The sequence below is a fragment of the Gopherus evgoodei genome, chromosome 20, assembly GCF_007399415.2.
Source record: "Gopherus evgoodei ecotype Sinaloan lineage chromosome 20, rGopEvg1_v1.p, whole genome shotgun sequence".
Classification (NCBI taxonomy): Eukaryota; Metazoa; Chordata; order Testudines; family Testudinidae; genus Gopherus; species Gopherus evgoodei.
Genome location: NC_044341.1, coordinates 10,621,825 through 10,647,831, shown reverse-complemented (window position 1 = coordinate 10,647,831; position 26,007 = coordinate 10,621,825). Strand labels below are relative to the sequence as shown.

General features: G+C 46.3%; 1 protein-coding gene across 3 annotated transcripts in view; it reads right to left on the bottom strand.

Annotated features, from left to right (window-relative positions):
- Positions 1-2,367: 2,367 nt before the first annotated feature.
- The window catches only part of WDTC1 (WD and tetratricopeptide repeats 1), a 39,092-nt gene continuing 15,452 nt past the window's right edge, over positions 2,368-26,007 (bottom strand). For 2 of the 3 annotated variants that reach the window (XM_030538816.1, XM_030538817.1), the window contains 14 exons: positions 25,347-25,430; positions 24,352-24,398; positions 23,324-23,435; positions 22,008-22,195; positions 19,884-20,066; positions 19,460-19,554; positions 18,030-18,145; positions 16,658-16,733; positions 15,987-16,083; positions 14,550-14,723; positions 9,110-9,345; positions 8,112-8,280; positions 7,192-7,384; positions 2,368-5,630 (listed from right to left, as the gene is read on the bottom strand). In XM_030538816.1, coding sequence (XP_030394676.1) covers positions 5,433-5,630; positions 7,192-7,384; positions 8,112-8,280; positions 9,110-9,345; positions 14,550-14,723; positions 15,987-16,083; positions 16,658-16,733; positions 18,030-18,145; positions 19,460-19,554; positions 19,884-20,066; positions 22,008-22,195; positions 23,324-23,435; positions 24,352-24,398; positions 25,347-25,430 — 1,968 coding nt within the window. In that variant the 3' untranslated portion in view covers positions 2,368-5,432. The remainder of the gene's footprint in view (positions 5,631-7,191; positions 7,385-8,111; positions 8,281-9,109; positions 9,346-14,549; positions 14,724-15,986; positions 16,084-16,657; positions 16,734-18,029; positions 18,146-19,459; positions 19,555-19,883; positions 20,067-22,007; positions 22,196-23,323; positions 23,436-24,351; positions 24,399-25,346; positions 25,431-26,007) is intronic. The other variant, XM_030538818.1, reaches the window with a different exon arrangement.

Below are 26,007 nucleotides of genomic sequence, written 5' to 3'. Positions count from 1 at the left end.
CTCTTTGCCCACAAATTCAATCCAAGAGCTGATGCAATTATTAAAACATACTAATAAGGGGATAGTGAATAGAGGGCATCTGCTGGTGTGATCAGCTGTAGGCCAGAAGCCTCCTGCCTGAGTTACTTTCACCTCTGAAGAAACTCTGCCAGAGGAGGTGACATAGCAAGGCCTGCATACACCTTTGTGACTGATTCAGAAACACACAGGGTATTTCCTGTGCAGGTCAGTCAGTAAACACTTGGTTCCCTCCTCATTGCAAACAACCCCTTTTATACAGCTAGGGAGAAAGCAGCATTGAATGAGCAGCGCCAGTCTGAAGATAAATGGAAGGGATTTTTTGTCTAGTAGCAGGTTGCCAGAGCTCGAGGTTCAAGTTATTTTAATAACCCCACATTGAGTAGACACTGGTGGTTGAGTAAGAGCACGTTTCTGACAGGTTCAGCTGGTTAGCCAGCTGGGAAACCAGACCCTCTAAGAACTTCTAATTAAGAGTAGTATGAAAGAGGTATCTTTTAATAACAGGTAAAAGATGCGAAAGGAAAAAAATGAAAGTCAGTTTGTTGGACAGCTATTTCACACCAGGACTGAGGTCTGAACAACCCAAGCACCGGATGCTGCAAAGAATTGAACACCCACAACTCTGGTAGAAAGTCATAGATACCAAACCCCAGAAAGCTGTAGATTTGCTCACACAGTTTGACATAAGCAATCAGATATTTTCCTGTAGGAGAGTGGTAGGAAAAAGCTTTGTGACAGACTCTTCTTGTCCTCAACAATATCAAAATGATTTGAATTATTAAACCATCCAGGAACATTTATAGCCTGTAAACCAAGACGTACATAGAAAGAAGCCCCTCACTTTAGTCGGTGATTCAGAAGTCTGCTGGTGAAGGAAGGCACTCTCCCCCCCTGGAGACCATCTACATGCTGCATTCCTAGGACATTTCCCAGGAAAGTAAGCAGGACAGGATTGCTACCACAGTAGTAAAGAGGAGATGAAGTGGCTTTCCTGTATAATCCAGTTGCTGGATAACTGGTGGAAGGCAGCAGGAAAGTTTTCATCCATAACAATCAGGATTGCTGCTGCCACTCGGAATGCAACTGAGCGATCATAGCAGAGGTGGATATTACAAGGACGACATTTCAGATTCCCCATGCTTACGTTTTGAGCATTCAGCATGAAACTAGTGGGCCCTTAAGGTGTCAAGAGATCACAGGCAAGGCCTCTGCTTAGGGCTGTTCACAAAGCTCAGCCGGCATTGTCATTCTCAGCCACACTGCACTGAAGTGGAGGCTGCAAGGCAGTGCTGAGAACAGCAGGTTTAACTAGATGAGCTCCCCTGAGAGAGTTTTAATGGACTCCACTGAGTCAGCTGGAACACGCTGTTTCTCCCTTTTGGTAATAGCGCTAACTCTGTTATTTAGGGCCCGGTGCTTCCATAGCAGATGAGGGGGTAGGAGAATGTCTCACACGTGTTCTGTGGGAAACAACTTTGCAACATTCTCTAGAGAGGGCACATTTCTGACACTGTACCTGGCATTAATGGAGTAGGTACAAATATTTCTCAAGGTGGCAAGTGTGCTTTTAGAGGGTGCTTCCCTTGCCAGAAAGCAAAGGCAGCTCTGGTGCAGTAGGAGTCAGGCAGGCAGGTGACCCGTAACAGATGTGGCCATTTAAGAAGAGTTCCATGCTTAAGAGGGACTATTTTACTAATAGGAAGAGTTCCATTTCCTCCCCAGGTGGAAGTAACAGCTCAGTTCCTTCACAGTCTTTTCTGTGGCCCCACAGTAGGGCCCTCCTACCTATCCTTGAATTATGCACAAGCCCCTGTGGTCATGGAGCATGTGAGCTCCCCTTTCCCTGGGGATCTCTTCTAGAGAGACAAACTAATCACACATCCTTACACAAGGCAATCGCACTGGAAGGTCACTTTGTCTCCTCCACCAAAAGCCCTGGGCAGCCCATCTAGTTCAAACCCCAGCCAAGGTATTTTTAACAGAACTTCTGGAGATAAGTGTAGGCAGGAGGCTTCTGTTCCCAAAGTCAGATGCATCCCCCCAACCTCTGCATGAGAACAACAGCCCTTCCCCCACTACTGGGTCAGTTAAAGTTAGTACTACATCTATGGAGGACTATGAAAATAGTCAGTACCAGGTGGTCATCTTAGAGCTTTCTTTTATAGATACCGCCCCCACACACTGCACTGACCTTGCAGAAACCTGCGCACCCTAAGAAGAAGTGTCTTTAATAGTCATCCCTCCAATCATCTGCTTCTTTCTCCAACCCAGCCAAGCACAGTCAACAGTGGAAAGGGGGGGGGGAACAGGGGCAACACAATCCACTGAACAAATGACACCAAAGAGAACTAGAACAAAGAACTGTTTAATTGCTTAACCCTTTCTCTTCCAGGGACCAGAGAAACAGAAATATTCTGCTCCTGTTAATGAGGACAGGAAGGCTTGTGTGTTATGTCTACAACTGCAGAGGCAGAGGTTGGGAGACTGTCCTCTTTGATATTTAAAAGCTATGTGCAGTTGTCTTTGCAACATCCAAAGGAATCTTGGAGACTCTAAGGAGATTCCCCACTGCTAAAATACAAAAATAAAAGGCGTAATCTCTGCCTAGCCTCGGTTAGAAAGAGTTAACCAAAAAAAAATGGAGGAGCTTCTTTTTAAAGGGAAGGGTAGAAGAAAACAGCAGAGGTAAATAAAGCAACATCTCTTCCCCAGTCTGTTTTTCCTTCACCAATAAATATGGAATTTCTCATTAACAAGTGGTAAAGCAGACACTGTCCAAAATGAGGGAGTGGGGCCCGAGGGACTCCTCCCTTCAACCCCACTATTATTACATTTCCTTCTTTTTAAATCAAAAGCAGCCATTTAAATAAAAATGAAGCTATCCACTGCAGAGGCAGGAAGTCTTGTAACTCTCACACTGCAGCTGGCAGGTAGGAGAGCTATGCTGGCATGCAGAAAAACAGCTGCCATGGCATAAGCGGAATGGAAAGAGAAACCCCAGGACAGCTTATGGTTCTGTTCTTTTTAGAGAGTCTCTACTCTCAGTAGATTTGAGAGTTAAAAAGAGAGAGAGTCCAGAAAAAGCTTGCAAAGTTTAAGGAGAGGGAGGAGAAAGAAAGATGTGTCTATTGGAAAGCTTTAGGCAAAAAACTCCAGGCCACTTGAAAAAAAACCAACTCCAAAATGAGTGAGCCATTTTCTGCTGCCAATGGATTTTAAACACCGAGCACCTGGGAGTTCTGGCACACTGCTGCAGGGAGTAGCCTGTACACAACTAAATGGGCACAGCTGTGTGAAGAGTTGCATGTATCACATTGGTGGTATATTAAAAGGTTAACCAAGCAAGAATGGGAAAGGCATAAGCACCCCCCACCCTCCAAGAGATGGCCTGTCCCAGGAAAGTCTTGTCTGGAGGGAAGAAGATCTGAGGTTATATTTGCTTGGACTATGAATACCACCTGTCCTAGTCCCCAGAGGCTCTGAAGAGCATAGGAGCACTCTATCTTCAGAAGGTGCACCTCCAAGTGACCCAAAGCACATGATGGCTGAGCCTCACCTGGGTAAGACGGAGCAGACACTGGCTGCCTTTGTGTCTTAGGGGCAGAGGTGCAGCCGGCAGAGACCATATGGGTCCAGCTAGCTCCACCTGGATTGCAGCAGGTGGAAGGTTGAGCATTGCTTGCTAGGGGTCTGCTGAACAATACAGTGTAGATCCTGTACTACAAAGGGAGCAGGCCCTGGGACACACCACAGACCTCTTTAGATCATACTTGCCTCACCCTTGTTGTACAGCAGGTAGAGCAGGGTGTGGTGGTGGGAGGGAAGCCAGTCACACTGATCAGCCAAACACCCAGCCAATCCTCCCTTCAATGTGTGGCAGCACACAGCCGCCAGAGAAGGAGGGATGGGCCACTCACCCTTCTGCAACAGGTACAGGAAGACCAGGGATTCCACCATGTGGGGAAACAGCCCTAAGGCAGCATGCTCATACACACAACCCCCACACTCCTGGGACCAATGTTAGCATATTTAGATCCTCAGCAGCAAAAGGTAAAGAGTGCAAGAAAGCAGTAAGATCTCCAGGGCCTCTTTGGTTTTAGTTGATAGTCATAAAAAACACAAATATAGTTCTACTTAGGCTATAGCACAGTTGTGTAAGATCAACTGGATATTTACTGTCTGGCAAGTGCAAGAGGGGACATAGGGCTGAAAATTACTTGGGGGAAAAAAAAAAAGAGTGGAAATACAGTGCTATGTTCTAAAGTTATGAAGCACCAGTCCTGGCTTTGCGGATAGTTAGCAAGGGAAAAGTGAGGAAAGCAAGGACTGCTCCTGAGAGGATCACCAACCCACTGTACCCCCTCTACTTGTTGCACAAGAGGGAGGTCACCCCGGTGATGAGGCAGGGAGACATCACCTCAGCTGAGGCCAGGAGTGGAGATTGAGTAATTGACAGCACTAAAATTTCACCTTTTAGAAGCTCAGACTCCAGAGGCCATAGTGTGTGGCAGCAGCATTCCCAATACCAGGGCGTGGGTGCTAGGAAAGGAGAAGGTAAATAGATCTAAAAAGTATTTTGGGTGAAGGAGATGAAAGCTTTGGAAGAATGCTATTAGCCACTTTCCTTGGTAGCTCTGCCCACATTAGTCATCCAAGCCTCATACCCCAGGCCAAGTCTTCTCCCATTACGTCATCTTGACTCTACTGGTTCACATGCCACACAGGAAAATAACGGATATTAAAGCTGGGAAGGCAGTTCCATCCCCTCCTCCAATTGCATGTACTCAATATCTCCTTTTACTCATCAACTAAGGTAGATACCCAGAGACAACAATTGGCCACCACCCATTTTCAAACACAAACAGTCCCTTTCAAGGACCATACGGTAAGAGATAGAGACCAGATGAACGCTAGTGAGATGTTCAGTGGGCCAAAGAGATTTTCCATTATGACCAACAGTCCCAGACCAGAGCCAGCAGTAGAGCAGCTAAGCCAAGCTTCAGAGACCAAGATTGCAGCAGTAAAGTCATTCCATAGTCCCTGCCCTAGATTTACATTTTATTTGGGACATTAAGAATCCTCTGCAAATGCATTAATGTAGCCAACGTCCCTTCCTCCTGCTCACGCTGGAGAAGGTCACCAGTTTATACTGCTCACAGACAACTCAAAATCCCTGCAGGGACTAAATTCCACTAAAGGCAAAACCCAGACTGCATTGCCATGCTGCTCAGCAGTGTGACGAGGAGGAGGGGGAGAGGTGGTGGCGGTGGTCTGAGAAGGCCGCTCCTGCCCCTGCCAGCTTGTCCTACTCTGTGCATAGTGTGAAACAGTGCAGTCAGAGAAAGTTTAGAACCAAGGAAATCAGGTTCCCCTTCAACACAACAATTACAGGAAGGACAAGCCATTCTGCTTTAGCTGGGCCGGCATTGGACTTGCCCCTCTGAGCTGTCTTCATCATCCGAGCCTCCAGCCCCCCCACTGGTCAGTCCTGTGATACGGTAGCCCATGTTCAGCAACATCACCTCCAGGGGGTCTGCATTCATTCGTCTCTGGTTAGCTTGGGAAGCGCCTTCCATGTCTTCCACTACACGCCCACTGAGGGTTTCACTCTGCAAAACAAGAAAGGAGACAGCTCTGGGAGGGCAGTCACACGAGGTGGCACTAGAACTGTGATTTTTTGCTGACTAGAGGGATGCATCATCTCTACCGCTCCCTTCTGGAACCTTAAGCTCAGGTTTTCTGGACTGAAGATTGGGTGAAAGTCATGTCATACGACACCACAGACTCGCGGGCTGGCCCACTCCCTAATGGGTGAATGTTCACATTACAAGCTCAATAACAAGATGCTACTAGGCATCCTCTAGCCTGTAGGCCTGTGCTGGGGAAAGATTGTATTTAACTAGGATTTCAGCAGGGGTTGGATACAGTGGCTTAATGACCAAGCCACTGGCCATCTTGAAAAGAATTGGTTGCCAGCTGCCTGTACATAGTTCTGCTGCACTGCCTGCTGGCCCTCCAATTGGGCTGCGCAAGCTGGGATACCCGAGACTCACAGTTCAGGCAAGATGCACCACGCAACTGTGCAGCACAGAGCTGCAGTGGGTTTGTTTGTTGTTTTTATTTGAGAAGGGGTGAGAAAGAGGAGAAAAGCAAAGGCTAAGGTGCCCATTGTGACAAGATCCTGCTAAGCTGCATGGCCACGCAGCCACCTATTAAGTGCTGCACAGGTGCTCAGGCCGTGGCCAGGGGAGAGGCGCCTCTCCCCCTTCCCTGGCCCCAACCCAGCTCCGGCCCTGCCGTGGCCAGGGGAGAGGTGCCCCTCCCATACTCCAATATCCTCAATCCCACCCCTGCCACATGAATTTTGTTATGTGCACCAATATGGACGTATGACATCACCTCACCTCCATATTGGTGCACATAACGTTCATTCTGCACAAGGGTGGGAAAAAGTAGAGGGAACACTGCAAATGCCTCCTCCCCTCCTGGGCAATCCCCTGACATCAGCCTTCCTTTGGAAGCATTAAGAAAGGAAGCTTAAAAAAAACAAAAACAAAAACAACCCACACAAGCCATCCCACAATGGCTGAAAAAGCAAGACTCATTCCACGTCAGGAGAGGTGCACTGGCAAAGTCTGGCAAAAACGAGGCAGGAAGCCTTGGAGAGCAGAGCCTGTATTATGCTATGCCTCATTCTAGTTAGACCTCAGCCTCACTTATGAGCAAAGGCATCTTCCCTCTGTTCCGAGCCTCCCTCCAAAACCAGGCCTTCCCCAACTCCCCAGCCTCTTGCTGGATTAGCCATACTGGCCTGGCCCGGAAGAGGCCATCCACAGCCTAACCTGGAGCTCACAGAAGGACATTTGAAAACAGGTGCTTTGGCAAGTAGTCAAAAGTTTGTTCTACCTGGGCATCTTTTGACAGCTCTGCTACACACAGATTTCCTCTCAGAGTAATACTGACGGTGCCTGGAACAGTGAGGCAGGCACAGAGTGAGCCAATGGCAAAGCCAGGAACAAAACCCAGAAATCTCACTCCGAATCCATCCAACTATCCCAGTGCTCTGTAATCCATCTTCTGCTTCCATGAGGACAATGGCTTCTGGCCAGAAGCCCCAAAGCTCATCATCCAGGACCTACCTCTTTAGAGATGCTCTGTTACTGCTCTTACCTCTGGCCTCGGATTCCAGAGCCGCACAACTGGATCAATGCCGCTGGTGGCCAGGAAGCAGTAACTCGGGTGGGGCTGGAGACAGTTCACAATAGACTCATCCCCCTGCAGCACCCGCACCAGGTTGGTAGTTTCTTTCTCCCAGATGAAGAAAGACCCATCGTCTGAACCGCTGACTATGTACTGTGCATTGCTAGGAAGGGAAAAACAAAGGGCTCTGCTGAGGTCACAGGGTAGTTAGAGAAGCCAGCAGTCATATCTTGAAGGAGAGGGTAGAAGAGGGCTCTGTACCCTATTACAGCGCACGCTCATTGAAGAAGTGGCTATTCTAATGGGTTTGAAGGATCAGGGTGGGAGCAGGTAAGTCCATTAGGCTGAGAAGTAGGGAAGCTACTGCCTGGTTAGCCTTATTCTCACCTACACACAAGAATAGCTCAGGGAATCGGCTAGTGACAAGATCCAGCACTTGGGTTTCACCACGCACTTAAAGGCTCATCATCATCATCATCAGCAGCAGCAGCAGCACTATACCGAGCAGGGAAATCTCACAAAACCAGACGGACCTCCAGATTCAGATAGCATTGTCCCAGTGCCCAAGGAAAGGGACGTTTCTAGATAGCGACAACGGTAGTCTTCTGTGTCATTTCCCGCCGTTCTCAGAACCCATATGGTTGGGGATGAAGTGCTAGAGTACTGAAAGATTGTGATGAACAGTCATCTCTATGCTGACCTACCATTTAACCAGCAATCCATGGAGTGTCACTTGCAGTGGTCAAAAATCCCCACTGACCAGAAGCAACACTATCTTCTCATTGCCGTCCCTGCTAGGCCTGCACATCATGACACGGCCACTGGACAGCAATACTCTGCTGTTCTGTGCAACTGAAATCCTGCACCTTTACCATGCAAGGTCAACGTACCTGCCAAAGAAGTTGGCCTCCTTGATGTCTGTGGTGGTGTTACAGTGGCCACAGTACCGGAATTTGTAGTCGTAGCTACGTTCCCTCAGCACCATCTCATCATCCGAGATGGAGTCTTTGCGCCCAGTTGCTCGCAGCCGAATTGGACCGCCCCCTTTCTTGTCTTCAGCTGGAAGGATAAAGAGTATAAAGATATTTTCCTCTTCACGCATCACATGCTGGAGCAGAGAATTCTCCAACAAGTTTAGTACTTGCGAGAGGAACTCAGATGACAGCTCTAGTTGAGAGCGAAGGTCAGTTTATCCAGAGGATAGGTACTTAGAGTGCACACTTCCTTCTCAGTGTCCTGCCTCTGTACCTCAACCCTCTTCTTGCAATATCAACCCTAGAACTCCTGCGCAGCTTAAGACCAAAAGTGACTATGATTCTTCAGATCAAGCTTAGTCCAATTTTTGAGGGCAGATGTCCATCTCATAACTACCCACCTTGGTGGAGGTAGCCTCCAAAAACCAAGGATCAAATAAAAAATTGGGGGAGATTTTCCCTTGAGGTGCCTTCTGGCCAAGAGGTGAAGGATATGGGCAGGAACCTTGCACTTAAGCTGCCCATACTGTACCCATTCTGTGGCACAAGGACCTTCCTCCAGAGCTGTGAATCCAACACTTTATATAAGCACCAATTCATTCTTTGGGACCCTCCCCCTGCAACTCATGGTCTCAGGAGCACAACCTTCAGGAACCTCCTTTTTAAAAGGAAAGGGATAATTTTCAGCAAGAAGGGACAGACCATAGAATACTACGGAACTTAGAACTCTCTGTAAACAACCAAGTAACAGCTGCAAGTCACAAGATAGCTGGTGCAGTTATGGAGACAGCTTTCAGCCAGATCAATCTATGGACAAACTGAGTTCAGTGAGCCTCACTTTATAGAAGGGTTGCAAGACTTCCTTCCAGAGTTATACTGGAATCCAACCCAGAGAGCTGAGCATTGGCACCCACCGTTATCACTTTTAGAGAAGAGGGCTGCATTGATGTCTCGGTCCAGTGCATCACAAGCGCTGCTATGCGCCTGTTCTGGGAACTTCCCTTTGAAGTCATCCAGACACTCTAGTGCTTCTGCCACATACTTCAGTTCAAAGAGACAGCGGGCCAGGCGGAAGTGGGCTTTCAGGTGGCCTGGGTTCAGGGAGATGGCCTTTAAGCAGTCTCTTAAAGCATCATAGTGATCTCCATCCCTGCAGAGAGAAGAACAGACCCTGAAGGGACCCAAATATCCACTACCCTCTTCCAGGCTTTGAGCAACATGAGAGCTTGTCATCGACTTCTCAGCTCTCCCTGTACCCGTAGGCTTCCCAAGCATCTCAAACAGCACTTCCTTTCTCACAAGAGCTCTCATTTCATCTCCCAGCTGCTCTGCTCACAGAACTATGTCTCCACGCAGAAGAGGGATCACCTCCTGTTTGAAGACTAGGCCTCTACCTCCCACCCTATTGTGCAGCCACTCTAGTTTCCTGTGCTACTATTTTAAGTCCTACAGATCAAGCATCATTGCTGCAAGCTAGTCCGTGGTGGGGATCCCTCATCCCCCAAAGGAGCAAGTCCCCAGGCCAAGCCTGCAGAAAGGAACTCTAAGGCACAGATACCTTTCCAGGAGCACAGTAGCTCAAGTGTTCCTTCTTGTGGGGAAACAGTGTAGCAGCACATTTCCCTTTCCAATGGCCAAGTTAGATGTCCAGCAGGGGGATATAAAACCATCAGGATTTTATATTCCTGATGGACATTTATCTCCAGAGTGGCAGTCTCCTCCTGCAATTCATGTTCATCCTGAGGTTTGGGTTTTTTGTTTTTTTTTAAAATGTCTTCTGTAACCCTGATTGCTACCTATTGAGCTAAATCATAATATCCAACTGGTTACATTAAGAGATGTTTAGGCTAAGCATGCTCAATTGCCCTGTACCCAAGGAGAAAGTGGAGGACAATGCCAACCTGTCTCAGCATGCATCCCAGAAGCAGAAGCAGCATGACAAACCTTTCACTTTGGTATTTAGTTATATTAGATGTGGGCTGAAGGAGGGGATGGAAGCCAGGTTTTGATTAGGCTGGTAGGCAGCAGTATTAGCTACTCTCCCAAGCTGCCCTCCTGTGCCAGTCTCAGAATTTTTAAAAATAAATTCTAAGTGCTTTTCTTCACGTACAGCGCTACAGCTGCCGTGCTTTAGTGGAGATGCTTCTAAGCCATAGGAAGAGCTTCTCCTGTTGGCCGTTAATCCACCTCCCCAAGAGGCAGTAGATAGGTCAGTGGGAGAAGCTCTCCTGCAGACAGACAGTTTATCTATACAGCAGTCGATATAACTATGTAGCTCAGAGATATGGATTTTTCACACCCCTGAGCAAGAGTTACAGATATAGGTCTGTAGTGTAGACCTGGCATATGGCTGTGTCTGCACTGGCACTTTTGTCGCTCAGGGGTGTGAACCCCCCACCTCAACCACCACCCACACTAACTAACTGTTTGGGTTGCAACAAATAATCTCAAAACTGAACAGAGCAAACTGATCTGCCAGAGCCTGGAACAATTTCTCAGAGAGGCATGAACTGCCCCATATATATGTCAGTGATGGGGTAACTCAGGTGCCCCACTTGATATTTTAGAACATTAACATTGTTAGCTCTTTCACTGCTCATGAAAGTACATAAGAAAAGAGAGGGGGAACTGAGGCCAGCTCTACCTATAATCAGTATAACTACATCACTAAGGGCTGTGAAAAATCCACACCCGAGTGATGTAGTTATACCAACCTACCCCTCCGTGCAGATAGCGCTATGATACAGCTACCACCTCTCCCAGAGGTGGATAAACTATGCTGAGGGGAGCAGCTCTCCTGTCGGCACATAAGCGCTACAGAGGCACCAATGCAGTGTTTTAAGTGTAGAACTGCCCTGAGCAATTCCTCATTTTGGCACCACAGGGGAGACCCCCATTTGTTTTTCCCTCCGCTACCAGTGAGTCAAGCAGGCCATCTGGGCCACAATGAATGGAGCCACGCTCAACGAGCCCAGTGAGCACATGCACATTTTTTGGAACATCTGCACAGTCTGAAAGCAATGTCGTGTTTTTGAGGACTCATGTGGGTGGAACTTGGAAAAGCCTGGTTATTTCCCCCTCCCCCATCAACTTGACCCCTGAAGGAAGATACGTGTGTGATGAGGCCACCAGGCTTTTAAGGGATGATCCCAACCCGAGAAATGTCTTTTGCCATCCCTGCTATAACAGCATTGCACTGCCCACAAGACTTCCGGGCTGAATAGGACTTCAAATCTAGCGAGTCACAAGAAGATTGTGTGAGGTAAAGCAGACTTATCTCTACAGAATGGAATTTCAAAGCAGGTTGTCAGCCCAGAGGCTTTTTATTTATGGAAATATATTTTCAGACCAACAGGTCAGCCAGCTGTATCACCACCTGCCCCTTCTACTGCAAAGAAAAATCAAAGTACTTTGCAAACATTGGGTTCATTTCAGACTTAGTGTAAACAATGAAGTTGCACCTGCCTGAATTTAGCCAGTAAGAGTGAACTCATGTGAGGCAGGGGAATACTGGTCCTACATTACAGCTGGAAGGGTGTGGTAGTGAAAGGTTAAGTGGTTTGTCTGTGAAATTAGTGGCAAAACCAGCATTAACAGAAACCCAGCACTTTACACTTTTATACACCTTCAGAAGCACCAGGCCAGCAATCCAGTGTGGATGCAGGCTCCCCTGCTCAAATCAAGTCTTTAACAAATTTTCTATTAGGCAGCTGACATCCAAGAAAAGACTTGACCACAGGCAAAGCTTTAAGTGAAATGGAGACAGAATGTGGCTCTTTTGGTATTTTAAAGAGTTAGTTCTGCTGTTAACTACTTTGACACACCCGAAGAGACTTCAGTCCTCACTGTCAAACTGGAAACAGCCAGACAGATTGAGTATCAAGAATTTACTATTCTAAAGCAGCAGCTTCCTTCCCAGAGTTACAAGATTTGACATCATGTGAGCTCAAAAGCTTTAGATATAAAGTGGTTTAATTACAGCCAGTGAAGACTGCTTAGGAAACATTGCCTGTAAGTGCAAACTGGGACATTTTCAGATTTTAAGTGACAGAACATTTATGTTTGAAAACCAGCTATTGAGCATGAACTGTTGCTTTAGGGACGAGTTGGGGGACAGGCTAAGACTTTACAATCCAGAGTCTTCCTCCTTCTATACCTGCCCTAGTTCATTAAAAGGGAGGCCAAAGTGAGGCCCATAGAGTTCTAGAGCTTGGCCTGCAGCTCCCCTCACCTTGAGCATGGAGGACATAGCCCAGGGAGTTCACATGTCCCAACATGGGCTGAGGAGCCAGGCTACAATGCATTGTCTCATGTGAGACCCCAGCCTCCATTTGCGAGATGGTGGTAGCTGCCCTTGGCAGGAGAAAAGGAGCCAAACACCATATCCTTTGTGCTCCTGGCAAGTTACTAATATATCCTTCAGTTAAATTCCAAAGATTACTGTGACACTCTGTACCTCAGAGTAGCACGTGGGAACCCCCATATTCAGGGTCATGTGATTAGGATAGGTTTTGTACAATGCATGCCTTGTGAGGTATCATTTTTAAAGTCCTGATCTGCTAAACCATAATATCCTGTTGGACTGTATGTACTATCATTGTGTGTGACATCATCAAGTATTGCTATATGTGCTACTGAAATGTGCGAGAATGGGAGATGCCCACAGCCAGCCTTTCCGTTGAAAGATAGGAGGGCCAGACAGGCATTGATGGCCCATCAAAGAGACAAAGAGAATCCATGCTCCCAGAAGCTTCTCAGAAAGTGCACGTAGGCAACAAAGACTGTCTGGCTCCCACATCACAGCAAGGATCTTTCTAGCAGCAAGAAGAAGGTATAAAAAGAGAGGCAGACACATCACTTGGCCTCTCACCGCCCAAAAAATCTGAACACCTGGGAAATCATCTGGAAGATAAAGACTTTGAACTAGAGACTGGACCCCCTTCCAGCCTGGAGCAATCTGAGTATTGAGGAACTGTAAGCGGTTTGTACCATCTTTTAGGGTAAGAGACTGATTCAAATCTTGCCTAGTCTGTTTCAGTTAAAAATAAATTTGCAGTCTAAACTCTATTGCTTAAGTAACCAAATGTGATCTCCATGACTGCCACTTATAATCACTTAAAATGTATCTTTCTGGAGTTAATACATCAGTTTTATATTTTATCTAAAAATGTTTTTAGCTGAAGTGCTTGGGGAATCTCAACTCTGATTACAAAGGCTGGTGCATGTCCACTTTCTATGAAGAAATGACAAACTTATTGATGAGTTTGCGCTGTCAAAGGGAACCTTGAGCAGTGCAAGACGGTATATTTCTGGGGTGCAAGGCTAGGGAGTGGGGGGGAATTGGCTGAGGCCCCTCTATTGACGGGTTCTGAGTGGCTGCATGATCATTCATGTAACTCAGCTGGGTGTGTCCCTGCCTGTAGATGGCTGGACAATTGCAGTGCCTATCAGCAGCTTGTAGCTTGGACATTAGCACCATAGTGCAAGATACAGTCCGGGCCAGTGGGTTTGGAGGGTTCAGTGGTCCCACAGTCCAGGCTGGGAACCTTGTCACAATTACATATGAAAGAAACCTGCTGGAGCTCTAACTGTTCATCTTCTCACCCGAAAACACATCCTGCTGTTCACCTTCTAGTCAAAAACAGACTCCAATGGGAAGCTGCAGAACTGGAATTAAATTTGCAAACTGGATGCCATCAGATTAGGCCTAAATAAAGACTGGAAGCGTTTGGGTCATTACAAAACCTAAACTTAATTTCCCCAATACTAATTTCTCCCTACTGTTACTCATACCTTCTTGTCAACTGTCTGTAATGGGCCACTCTCTTACCATTTCAAAAGAGATTTTCTCCCCCTTGGTAGCCTGCTGTTGATTTCTCTTGTTAGACTGACCTCACACTTGGAAAAGCAACCCCCATCCTTTCATGTATTTATACCTGCTACTGTATTTTTCACTTGCATCTGATGAAGTGAGTTCCAGCCCATGAAAGCTTATGCCCAAATAAATTTGTTAGTCTCTAAGATGCCACAAAGACTCCTCATTGTTTTTGCAGATACAGACTAACACAGCTACCACTCTGAAATCTAGCACGGTATAGTTTCAGATGTGCCAACTAACGCCACTTCTTTAGTGAAGGGAATCATTTGTCCTAACACCTCACTATTGAAGTTTACCCTGATGCTCAACCTATGTTTTCCCTTTCACAGTTCCCTCCCATTGCATCACCCTAGAGTCTTCTCCCTCCTTGACTTATATCCTTCTGAGGCTGCCTTCGTTCCTGTCTTTGCAATACTAACCACTGGCCAGCTACCAACGTTCAGATCAAATTGCTGGCAGTTCTGCATCTTACTTACCACTTGCGCTTCATGTAGGCAGCAGCTCTGTTTCCGTACAGCATGGCGTTGTTGGGTGCTTTCTGAACTGCTCTGCTGTACAGCTGGATGGCTTGCGTCCACTGCTGGCATGCAAATGCCTCATTGGCTTGCTGCTTAATTTTTTCCAGATACGGAGGCAGCTCAATTTGGGGACTGCAGGGAGAGACAGGTGTGGGGTTACAATCACTACAGTAACACTGAAGAGATTTAACTAGACCAAACTGTTGAAAGTCTAATAGAAGAATTCCATTACACTGAGAAACAAAGGAACAGAGCCCACCGCAGTCGTACCAAGGGTCCATCTTGTCCAGTATCTGACAGTGGCCAATACCAGACACTTTACAAAAGTACAAGAAACCACATAATGGAATAAACCTGAGCTTAGGGAAGTTTCCTTTGAAGCCCTGTCAGCTAGGAGTTGGCTTATGTCCTGGAGCATGAATACTTAATCTTAAAATAAAAAAAGATGAGTTATGTAACAATAGGCGCTTTTGTTATCTGTGTGAAGTGTTTAACTCGTCACTGACTTCTACTTGTATCTCTCTGCTTTAGCGATACCCTGCAGCGGCAAGTTCCACAGGTTGTGTTGTGTAAACAATATTTCTTTTAATCAGTTTTAAGTCTACATTCAGTTACACAATTTTTTTTTTTTGAAGAGTCAAATAAGCTAGCTCACTTGACTGTACTAAGTCTCTTGACATTTCAAAGATTTGATGAATTACCACCTTAAGCTAGAGGAACCCCCAAAAAACCAGATACATGAAACTTCAAGTCTGCCTCTGCTTCCCCAACTACACTTAGTCCTTTTAAAAACAGAGAAGTAGAGTAGATGTTGGTAATGGCAAAGAGCCATTCAACCAGGTCACTAGTTCAAATCTAGGCCAAGATGATCACGACTGAGCCCAGAACAGCCCTTGGATAGTCATGAATCTGTGACCTGACGCTGCCAAATCATTTTACACCAAACAGGTGCCCATATCACAATGGATCCCTTTGCCAGCAAAGGGGAGAATCGCACCAAGGGCCATGGAGAGAGTCATCTTTTTCTCCAACCCCACAAAGGCACTCCCTTCAGCTTAGGAAGGAGAGACTGTGCTATGGATAAGTAAAGAAGGTCAGTTTCCACATGTGGCAGGCCAGTTGTGGATTTATTCAGCAATAATTTACCACAACCATAAAAGGAGAAAGATCCTGATGGCCAGGATTTCCCCCCCATCATACTCTTGGCCTAACCTGGCTCTGATTTGCAGCTCATTTACCACTAGCAGCTGAGTGAATACCAGAACAGTACTCTCTGGGTAATCTTTGCATTAGTAAGTGAAGAAGTCATCCACTTCACACCTCAGTCAGCAGCTTTGGGAGCACAAGGCACAGAGCAGAATCGGGCACATCATCCAAATGAATTTGTCACCCCACCTGATATGTGTTCTTCCCTCGGACAATCTGAATCCGTTGCTGTGGAGATGAATGCCATTTGACACTCCATTGGTTGAGGTCTTTCCATTCTGCACTTCTAGGGAGGGGGGCAAGGGGGGGGGTTGTAAAAATAAAAAAAACAAACAAAAACAGAAGAGTAAAATCCAGCTTGGAATTTCTATTCCACCAACACAAAGTCAGGCTAGCAGCAGCCCAATTCAGACCAGAAGTAGGTAGCTATAACTCGACTGACTTCAGCGAGTCTGATTCCTACTGCCAAGCATATGGAAGTATAAGCATTTGGCAGGGTTGGCTGATGCCTTTGGACATCAGCTACAAATACTTTGCAGGATCCATCACAACAGATCTCCCAAGCAAAATAGCTGAATACACCTAGAGCTTCTCCAAGCTTCTCCCGCCTCCCTATTCCCACAGAAAATGGAAGACAAAAGTGGTCCTGAATGCCCTTCATCTTAACAGGCTGGGCCTGGGCACAAGCCATGACCCCCCCATATTTTCCTCATATCAGCAGTAGTTTTAAGTTTATAGAAAAGCCTTGCAACTGTGCTGCCCTCATTCATTTTTCTAGTTCCCGCTCAGCTCAGGTTTCACGCTAGAAAGCAGAATTGTGCTGGGCTTCGCTCTCGCTTCCCATACAGCACCACACTTACCTCCTGAAGAGTGGCACTTCTTCGGCAGGAGAAAAGTGTACGGCCGCTGTTTGCAAGTCAGGTCAAACAAGTAGACCTACAAGGCAATGGGAGAGAGAGCGCGATTCCAAGGACTCAACGCACAGGCAGCGACACCATGGTAATGAGCAGGATAGAACACCCACCCAGCCAACCGTTTTGCTTTCCATCTATTACAGAGTTTGGTAGAATGTTACAGACACATACAGGAAGGAGACAAAGGGCAGAAGTACCAGCACTGGGACAAGATAAGACGTTCAGAAAGAACTGTGCTGAGAAATGACCCCTGTCCTACTAAACTAATGGCAATAAAGCCCCCTTGATACCAAAACATACTACAGAAGCAAGAATTGACTGGTGACTGAATGGTTAGTAAAGGCAAAAATGTTCCACCTACAATGTTAATAGGGTTAAAAAAAAAAAACCCACCACACACCTCCCCTACAAATTTAACTTCAGCCTATACAAACATGTTACTGAACCATTTTGGGGTTCATGACTGAATTGTATACAATTAGCAGCTGAGACTGGGAAGCAAGTGGGTCACACTAGACGGAGGGAAAACCCATCTATAGGCAAAGGAAGACTCCCTTCTAGGGAATCCCAGAATTCTGTCCCACAAAGCCCTTGAGCAAGAGTGCATCTGCATAAGAACTGAAAGTCCAGATCAGACTCAAGGTCCATCTAGCCCAATACTCTCTTGCAAATGACGTCATCAGATGCTTCAGAGGAAGGTGCAGAGAATCGCTATGGAATAAGCTGCCCACAAGGGAAGTTCTCTCCCTAATCCTTATAAGTTGCTCTACCAGCAGGATTTACTTGTCTCACTGCAATCTAAACCAGCCCTCAATTTGCAGTTGTGAATCTCTTCCTGGTAGAAATCAACAATAGGCTTTACAAAGACCCAAGAATGTCATCGGATGCTTAAAATGAAACCTGTTAAACATCCCAGGTGCAAGCCATTGTCTCTACAGGCAGAGACAGCTCTTCCTCCACTGGATTCTACCATAGAACTAGCCAGAGGTGGCAGCATAGGAATTAGTGCAGGTTTCCTAAAGCAACTCATTCCCAGTCAGTCATGAGACAATTTCTGCAGCTCTTCCAGATAGGCAAGTGTCAACTGCAAAACCAGAGAGTGAAAATGCTACTCAAATCTAACATTACACTGACCTCTGATGTAAGAGGGTAATCATTAAATCCATAACACAGCCATTTGAATCAAACTGTATTACAGACACAAATTGCTCAAGGCATGATAAACTCAGTAGAATAATATCAGGGTGAGTCAGGACATGACCCAGCTAATACAGTCTTATGTAAAACTCTTATTCCTGAACTTCAGTTCGCATCCTACCTGTTCCCCTCCCATATTGACCAACAGCTCCGTGCCATCAGGACTGAAGGTGACGTATGTGGCTACTAAAACTCTCAGCCGGTTGTTGTAGTCTGGTAGCTTCACTGGAAGGTGCCCTGCAGAGAAGAAAAACTCTAGCATAGTTTACTTGTTTAACTGGTAGCCCTCAACATCATCTTCTGCTCCACACTGGCCACCATGTGTTGTGGGAGACTGCTGAAAGAGAGCACATGAATGAAATGTCACATTCCAAGCTATTTCCCAGTTTTCTACTGCTGTAATCTTTACATCACTCTCTGAGGTGCTCTAACCTAAGGCAGGAAGACTTGCCTTCAGTCTTACACAGCCATCCTTTCAGGGCCTCTTACAGAAGCCCTCTGCATGGCTATGCCCAGGTGTAAAGGAATCAGCCTCTGAAGACTGGTGTTTGCAATCCAGCTAAGATCCAAAGACTGCTTCAGTGAGAATATCCTGAAGTTCCAGCCATTCACTGGAGTCAGCCACTGTCTGATTCATGGAAGACTCCATTTGAATTTCATTATTTTTCAGCTCTCTAATAATGCTTGTGTCTTGGCTCATTGGTACAGCAGAATATGGGCTTCTTGAACACATTGTGCATTAACTGCTCAGCCTACACAAGGGTTCTCATGCTTCAGATAGACCAGAGAAGCGTTGAATGGCCAACACAGAAGGATTAAGAATATTAAGGGACCCTATGGTGGGACCTTATTACAAAGAAGGCTTTCCAGGGGCACAGTTCTGATCCTTTTTAATGGATCCATTTCCCAGTTGGACTTGTAGTATTCACTCTGTTTCAGTGCAGTGGTTCAGACCAATCTATATTAGGGGCTTTGGGACAAAAACATACAGAGTGTTTAGTGCTGGTAAAGGGCACAGAAAAAACAGGTGCCCATTTCTCCATGAGACGGGTACTGAATGAGGCCAAGTTTCCCTTCATATTAGGCCACAAATGCTTCCCCCTCTAAAGGAGAGTTTATAGTCTCTGTGGTTTATTCAGTTCTTGTCCCCGCAATGAAAGCTGATTAAAAGGGAACAGCTGTAATGTAGGAGAGTGGTGACAGCAGCTACATGGTGTTCATGTAGACTGGCCAACATATATCAGTAGACCAAGTTCATTAGCAATCTACATCAGGTTTTGAACCCAACCCAGAAATGAGAGGGGATCCATAGCTAGCTAGCTAGCCAGCCCCTCCCGAGGTTAATTAATGCATCAGTATTTTATTGCCTTGCAGGATAGCAGAGCAGGACAGTTCCAGGTTTCATAACATAATAGCTGGTGAGGCGTGGAAGCACATGCAAGAGATTGTACGTTCTCTTGGGCAGTTTTTTGGTGCTGCATCTGATCACTGATCCTAGCTCCTAGGCCCTGCCAGATAAAAATAATGGTCATATGAGGACAACAGTTGTACCTGCCACATAGTACTGCGCCGCACCATCCGGAAGGGGTTTCTGCCGGTCACAGAACGTGTGGACTCCCGCTGAGGGACTCTGCTTCATGCTTTTTCTAGCCAGAAGGGAAAGTGGTTTTATGATTACAACACTCAACTGCTTGAATTCAACCTGTCCCGAGATGCAGTCTTTCTTTGCAAGTAAGAAAGCGTGTGACAGCTGAGCAATTGCAAACCTGCCCCAAGCCACCACAAGAGTGCTAAACAGTTCCACTTACCTGTGCGTAAAGGATGCTGGGGGAGGAAAACTAGTACCATTGCACAGCTGAGAAGGATGATGGCCAGCTCCTCTGGATGCCCCATTCCCACCATGCAAGGCCTCTTTCAGGTCTCGTGTTACTCACTTCCCTGTCGAGAAGGTCCTGTGAGTGACGGTGGCCATTACCTGTGGTTGTGGATCATGCGTATATCATAGAGCCGTACGAAGGGCCCACTGGCTCCCACCGCTAGGTAATTGTTATCCTGGGGGTTGACAGTGAGACACTTGGCTTCCACCAGCTGCCCACAGTATTCGGTAAGGTCTATCAGGACTTCTGAGCGTTTGCTGTTCTCTCGCAGATCATACTGTCTACACAGCAGAAGGGAGAGTTCGTTAACCAGTGCCCAGGAAGAACCAACATAGCAATAGAAAGGAGTTCAGCTTGGTCACCATGGAAAGCAGAGGAAGAATTCAAATACTGCCATGTTATTGCTGCTAAATAGTGACCTAGATTTTACAGGACTGGATGGTGTCTGAGGAGGAAGGAGGACACCCTTCCCCTCCAGGTCTGTTACTGCAGAACCATCACACGAATGCTTCCAGTGTCCCAGGTTACTGGGAGCTGCTTGATTTGATGAACTAAGCCTTGACACCAGGATAACCAACATTTTCTGCTGACAAGTCTGTACTACATGGGAATTTATTTAGCACCAACGAGAACTCAGAGTCATGACCTGCCACACGCCCAGAGTCCAGTATTAAATCTGGAATAAATAAAATCTTTAAGGGTAATAATCTTTAGGTGTTCTAGAGTCTTAATGAGGGTTCTGAAGGAGAATCTCATAAGACATTGCATCTGCCTTCCTCTGCTCCTTCTGATGGAGATATGACTGTTCTTTTCTCTCCTCATTTTTTGTAACAGGAAATGTCCTCCCCTTTTCCTCTATTTATGAAAAAAAAGATACCCTTTATTTCAAGCTGAACCACTCAGATTTTGGGGGGCGGAGGGGGGGCAAGAGGGAGAGAGAGAGAGGGACTAGACCAAGCTCTTTGGGGCAGAAATTCTCACTACATATGTGTACAGCTCCTAGCACACTGGGGCCCTAACCTGTTGGCCTCTAGGCACTAGAGTAATATTAAAAATCTAAGATATGGCCTCATCCATCCACACAGCTAAAAAACTCTACTCCAAGTGCTCATCCTTCATGCGGCCCTTGACAAATGCAACCTTGCCCCACTCATATCCATTCAGAATGCCACTGCAAAGACAAATTTTCCTAGCCAGTCATATCACCCCTCTCTGCCTCCCCTTTCTCTAACTCGAAACATTAACTAAGGGCATGTCTTCACTGGCAATGTTAAAGCATTGCTGCAGCAGCGCTTTAATGTGGCTTGTGCAGTCGAGGCATAGCGCTGGGAGAGAAAAAACCAGCCACTTACATGAGGGGCTTAGGTCCTGGCACTGGTACACTGTCTATACTGGCACGTTCCAGCACTGAAACTTGCATCGCTGGGGGGGTGGGAGGGAGGGAGGAAGAGGGGTGTTTTTTCAAACCCCTCAGTGAGAAAGTTGCAGCGCTGTAAAGTGCCAGTGTAAACAAGTTTAAGTATCTTCACTTTCAAGGTTCTTCGCAATCAATCCCCATCCTACCTCTCTCTCTTTCACCATTGAGCTTCAGCACTCACCACTAACTGGCCCCCAATACCAGCCTCCATTGCCCAGTTGTTAACTTTTCGAACAAGCAACTTTTGCAGTCTCCCCATCCCATGCTGCCCCATATGTTTGGGAGGAGCTCCCCAGAAAAATCCAAGAAGCTACCTCACTAGCCACCCTTCAAATCCCTCCTCAAAAAACTCTCCTTTGCCATGACTACCACCAAAAACTTGACAACTGTTAGGTGGCTGGTGTGCTGAGACCACTGCCCTATCACCAATATTATCTCATTGCTTCCTTGTACCCCCACCTACTGCATCCATCCGTTGTCTGTCTTATACTTAAATTGTAATCCCCTTGGGGCAGGACCAACTTTTTGTTCTGAGAACAGCGCCATAATGGGATCCAGGTGAATGACTAGGGCTATGGCAATACAAATAATAAGTCAAGTCACAAGAAGCAGACAGTGTCAGTAATAGTCAAACCAGTGAACCAAAGTTCCCCTTCATTTATTAATGGAACTGTGCCAACCCAACAGGAAGGGGCAGGGAATTGAGTGAACTGAGGATGTTAGTGACCACTCAAGCAAGACTACTCTGATAAAGGTCTCTCAGCACCAAGAGCTACTCCCCAGAATGAGCACCAAAGCTTTTTACCGGATGAGGCCATCCTCTGCTGCGCTCCAGAAGGTGTTGGGCCACATTGGGGCTGTGGCAATACGCTTGACCCTGTTGGTGTGGTCACCAAACATGTGGATGGTTTCCTTGACAGTCAAGTCATGAACATGCACCTTGGAGTCTGCAGCTCCTGTGATGAGGATCCGATCCCCTGAATGTGGCAAGAACTGTGGAAGGAAGAACAGGGATTCAAACCTGGAAGAGCTTTAGACATTTCAACTGCCACTTTACAGTCATCCAACCAGTTATAGCCTGGCCGCTGCTCCATCTCCCTTTGCAACAAGCTGCTGTAGCTACAGTTGCAGCCTGAGAGAGCTCGGATCACAACAGGCAACAATGCACTAGAACAGGAGCTCCTGGCTGGGAAATCAAAGCTTTACGGATGGCAGGTCATTCTTATTTGAAACAGGCAAAGCAACTCTTGCCTTCCTGTAGCATTTACACAGAAGACAAGACTGAGTCTAGATTGTAGGGCTCTGCATGCAGCCAACTGTGGCTACCACTGCTTGTGCTCAGCATGACAAGTGACCAGGCTCCAGTTTTCCTTCTGTAAGGAGGGATGGTTTGACAGTAAATTCTTCCTCCATTTAAAGACATCTGTTACATCTCCCTGTGAAATGTAAGCTACTCCCAACTGCAGCAGAGTAGCGATCAAAGCCACGTGGCCAGATATCTAGGTAAGGTTCTTATACGGTGCTCATTAGTGTAATAATGGAGCACCTCTCAATCTTCTTAATCCTCACAGCACCCACGCTGAGGTAAGGAAATGCTATTATCCCCAGTTGTAAAATGTAGAAACTGAGGCACACTCAAGCGACTAAATGGTTTGTCCAATGCCCCACAGAATGTCTGTGCTGGAGCAGGGAACTGAACATAGGTTTCCTCCCAAGCTAGCACCCTAACCACTGGATCATCCTCTCTCTATGCACATGGACCTGTAATTACATATGTTCCTTGCATATGCTTACTGTACAGATCTCTACAAGTCTCCAACAATGTGACATACAATGCAGTTCTCTACTGCATTTTTTTTCAGCCACCACTACCAGTATTTATATGGATACGTGACCAAGCTCAAAGGACTGCACAGGCTGAGATGCAGAATACTACATCTAATATAAAACTTTTCCTAATACTGGAAGTCTTTAAATTTAGTGCTCTTTGGAGAACTTGCTTATGGAAAAATATTCCTCAGCAACAAGTTATTTGCATGTTAATCATAAACACCAAGCCCCATATGGCTGTGCCTTCTTTCCACCTCTCCTTTTCAAACACACACCTGGGACCCTACTCACCTTGACCGAGAAGATATTCGCAGTATGCCCTGTATGCATAGAAAGAAGCTTCTTGTGATGCAGGGGATCCCAGACAATGGTATGCTGGTCATCGGAGCCAGAAGCCAGCAAGCTGAAAAAATACAAGAGAGCAGAGTGCTACAAGCATTGTTCCAATCCCAGTTGTGATTAGCTGCTCAGCCACTCATCCTCTCATTCACAACTGGTCCTCAAATGTGCCCCACACCAGAATCCATGCAGTGATTCATAAGCATGTGTGTCAGGAGAGGCAGGCACAAGTGGCAGAACTAGCCTACTTCAGCAGAAGAGGCATGGAACAGGTGACCAGACGGTGATGCCAATAGATGCCATGACCTTCAGCCTGAGAAATACTCCTTGGAGCCAAATTCCTCCCTCAAGTACATGAAACTCCCACTGACTTGTAGATTTGGGTGAGGACCACAGGACAGAATGTAGGCCATGATAATAGGCTCAAACACAGTAGAGACTCTTACACTTATTTCCCAGGTGGATATTGTTTACTTCACTTGTGCTAGTTATGCTAAAGCATTTGTGTTTAATATGATAGTGCAGAGAAGGAGGTTATTAGATGGAGAGAGGGATTCTTCCACCCATCTACCCCTACACTCTGCTTCTCCACCAGAGAAGCACTCAGACTACAGCATAGGGAAAGAAAAAAAAAAATCCACCACCCCAGCCTCAAACAAAGGTACAAATCCCAAAGAGCCACTATGCCACAACCCTAGTTAAGTGGATGGGTCTCTACCTCTCTATGGAAGAGGATCCTTCACTTGCCATCCAGCCCCAATTTCCTTTACAAACTCACAAAAGGAGCATTTCCAGATGTAGCCAACAAAATAAGCCTGGTTTCTAAATTCTGGGATTTATAGTTCAAAACCTTTAGCCTTAACCCTAATTCACTTCACTGGGAAGAGGAAGTGGCCCCTTATGATAAGATGATCCTCAGCCCACTCATGGGAGAGTCTGGGCCATCAGTTTGTTCATCCTGAATCGAGACACACACTTACTCTCCTTTCTCATTCCATTCTAGACAGTTGACGCATCCAGAGTGACCCTGAGCAAAGAAGGGAAGAGAATGTTACACAAACTGCAGACTTATCAAGGACTGTTATGAAACAAGGACATAGCAAGCACCCCACACAACTTGTTCTGATATAAACAGCTTTCTATTTCAGACACCCTTACCCACACCTCAGATAGGCACCTCCAGGAGAGAAAGGCATGCTCTAGCTTGTTGGGAAAAAATTATTATTACAACTGGATACAACAGCAACTCAGCCTTAGAGGCTAATGCAGAGATACTGCTGCACACAAGGAAAGGTGACTGTTTCAAAAGCTCTTGACTAGGCTGAGAATCATGTGCACAGATCCTTGGGGCATGCATGGAAGATGCGCTTTCATTACCTCCCTTTGAGAAGCATTTTGCATTTGGGTGAATGTGCAATATACTTCCAGCCTATTTAACAAAGGATTACAAAAGGAACAGCTGGAGTGCCCAGTCAGCATTTTGGGAGGTGGGGGGTAGGTTTAGGGAGGAGAGGAAGATGGAGTTGAAGAGGGGTGTAGAGGAAAAAATCTGAATTTGTACCAATGGGAAGACAAACTCTCAAAGATTTGTAATCCATTTCGGGAGCGTCAGACTGCAGTGTGGCAGTTCATTTATTGGTTTCTAAGGCACTTACTGCAGTCACAAATGTCACAGGAAGAAGTCAGGCCATCAGACTGAACTAGGCGAGGTTTGCCTATGTCAAAAACAACTATGGAGTAAGATTAGTGCCTGTCCCGGGTACAAGACAGCTGTTGTAAGGTGCATTAGTAGAGTCATGTACACTCTAACCTACTACACTGTTCCTGGCTCTAACATAGTGCTAGAAGTGCCCCACATTGAGGAGACAAAAAGAGAGAGAGAGAGTGTAAGTCTATGGAGCTCAGACAGGTGTGTGTTATGCAGTTTCATGTGGAACAGGTAGGTAGTTTAGTTCTTCTTGCACTGTTCACTTACCTGCAACTCTGCTTCTAGGCCCAGGCGTCGGATGAATGGGTCAGTGACGTGATAGTGCCGCTCAAAGCCCAGGGCGCCCTTCTCCTACGTGAAGGAAAACCACACTTACTACAGCAAGCACAGAACACTCCCTTATCCCGAACATTGAAAACACACACACCCCCCCTCCCAAAACAGGCCAGGACACAGTTGTCTTATCAGCGTGAACAACACTCATGCACAGGGTACTTTGTACTCCAGTTCAGAAAGAGAGAAGCCATCATTTCACCACTATTCATGATAAAACCTCAATTGCCAGACACCTGAGATAAGAATCAGGGTGACCCAAGGAAAAGAAAAACAGGGTTGCCTGTTTTCTATTTTTTGCCAAAAAGATACACTCAAGAGTTTGAAGAAGGAGGGGCCAGAAGCTTCAAGTCACAGCTGAAGGATAAAAGCAAGCACTAGATTAGAGCTATTCAGAAAAGCTACCCTGTCCTGAAGAACCAAGTGTCATTTTACTACAAAATCCACACTTGCATTTTCACTGTTCCAAGGCTATTCTCAGTCTTCTCAAGACCTTTAACCACTAGACAGGAGATAGTTGGGATACTGAACCGGACAGCCTTCTTTGCCTCACAGACAGAGGAACAGAACGAAGGCATACAACTGCAGTAACATT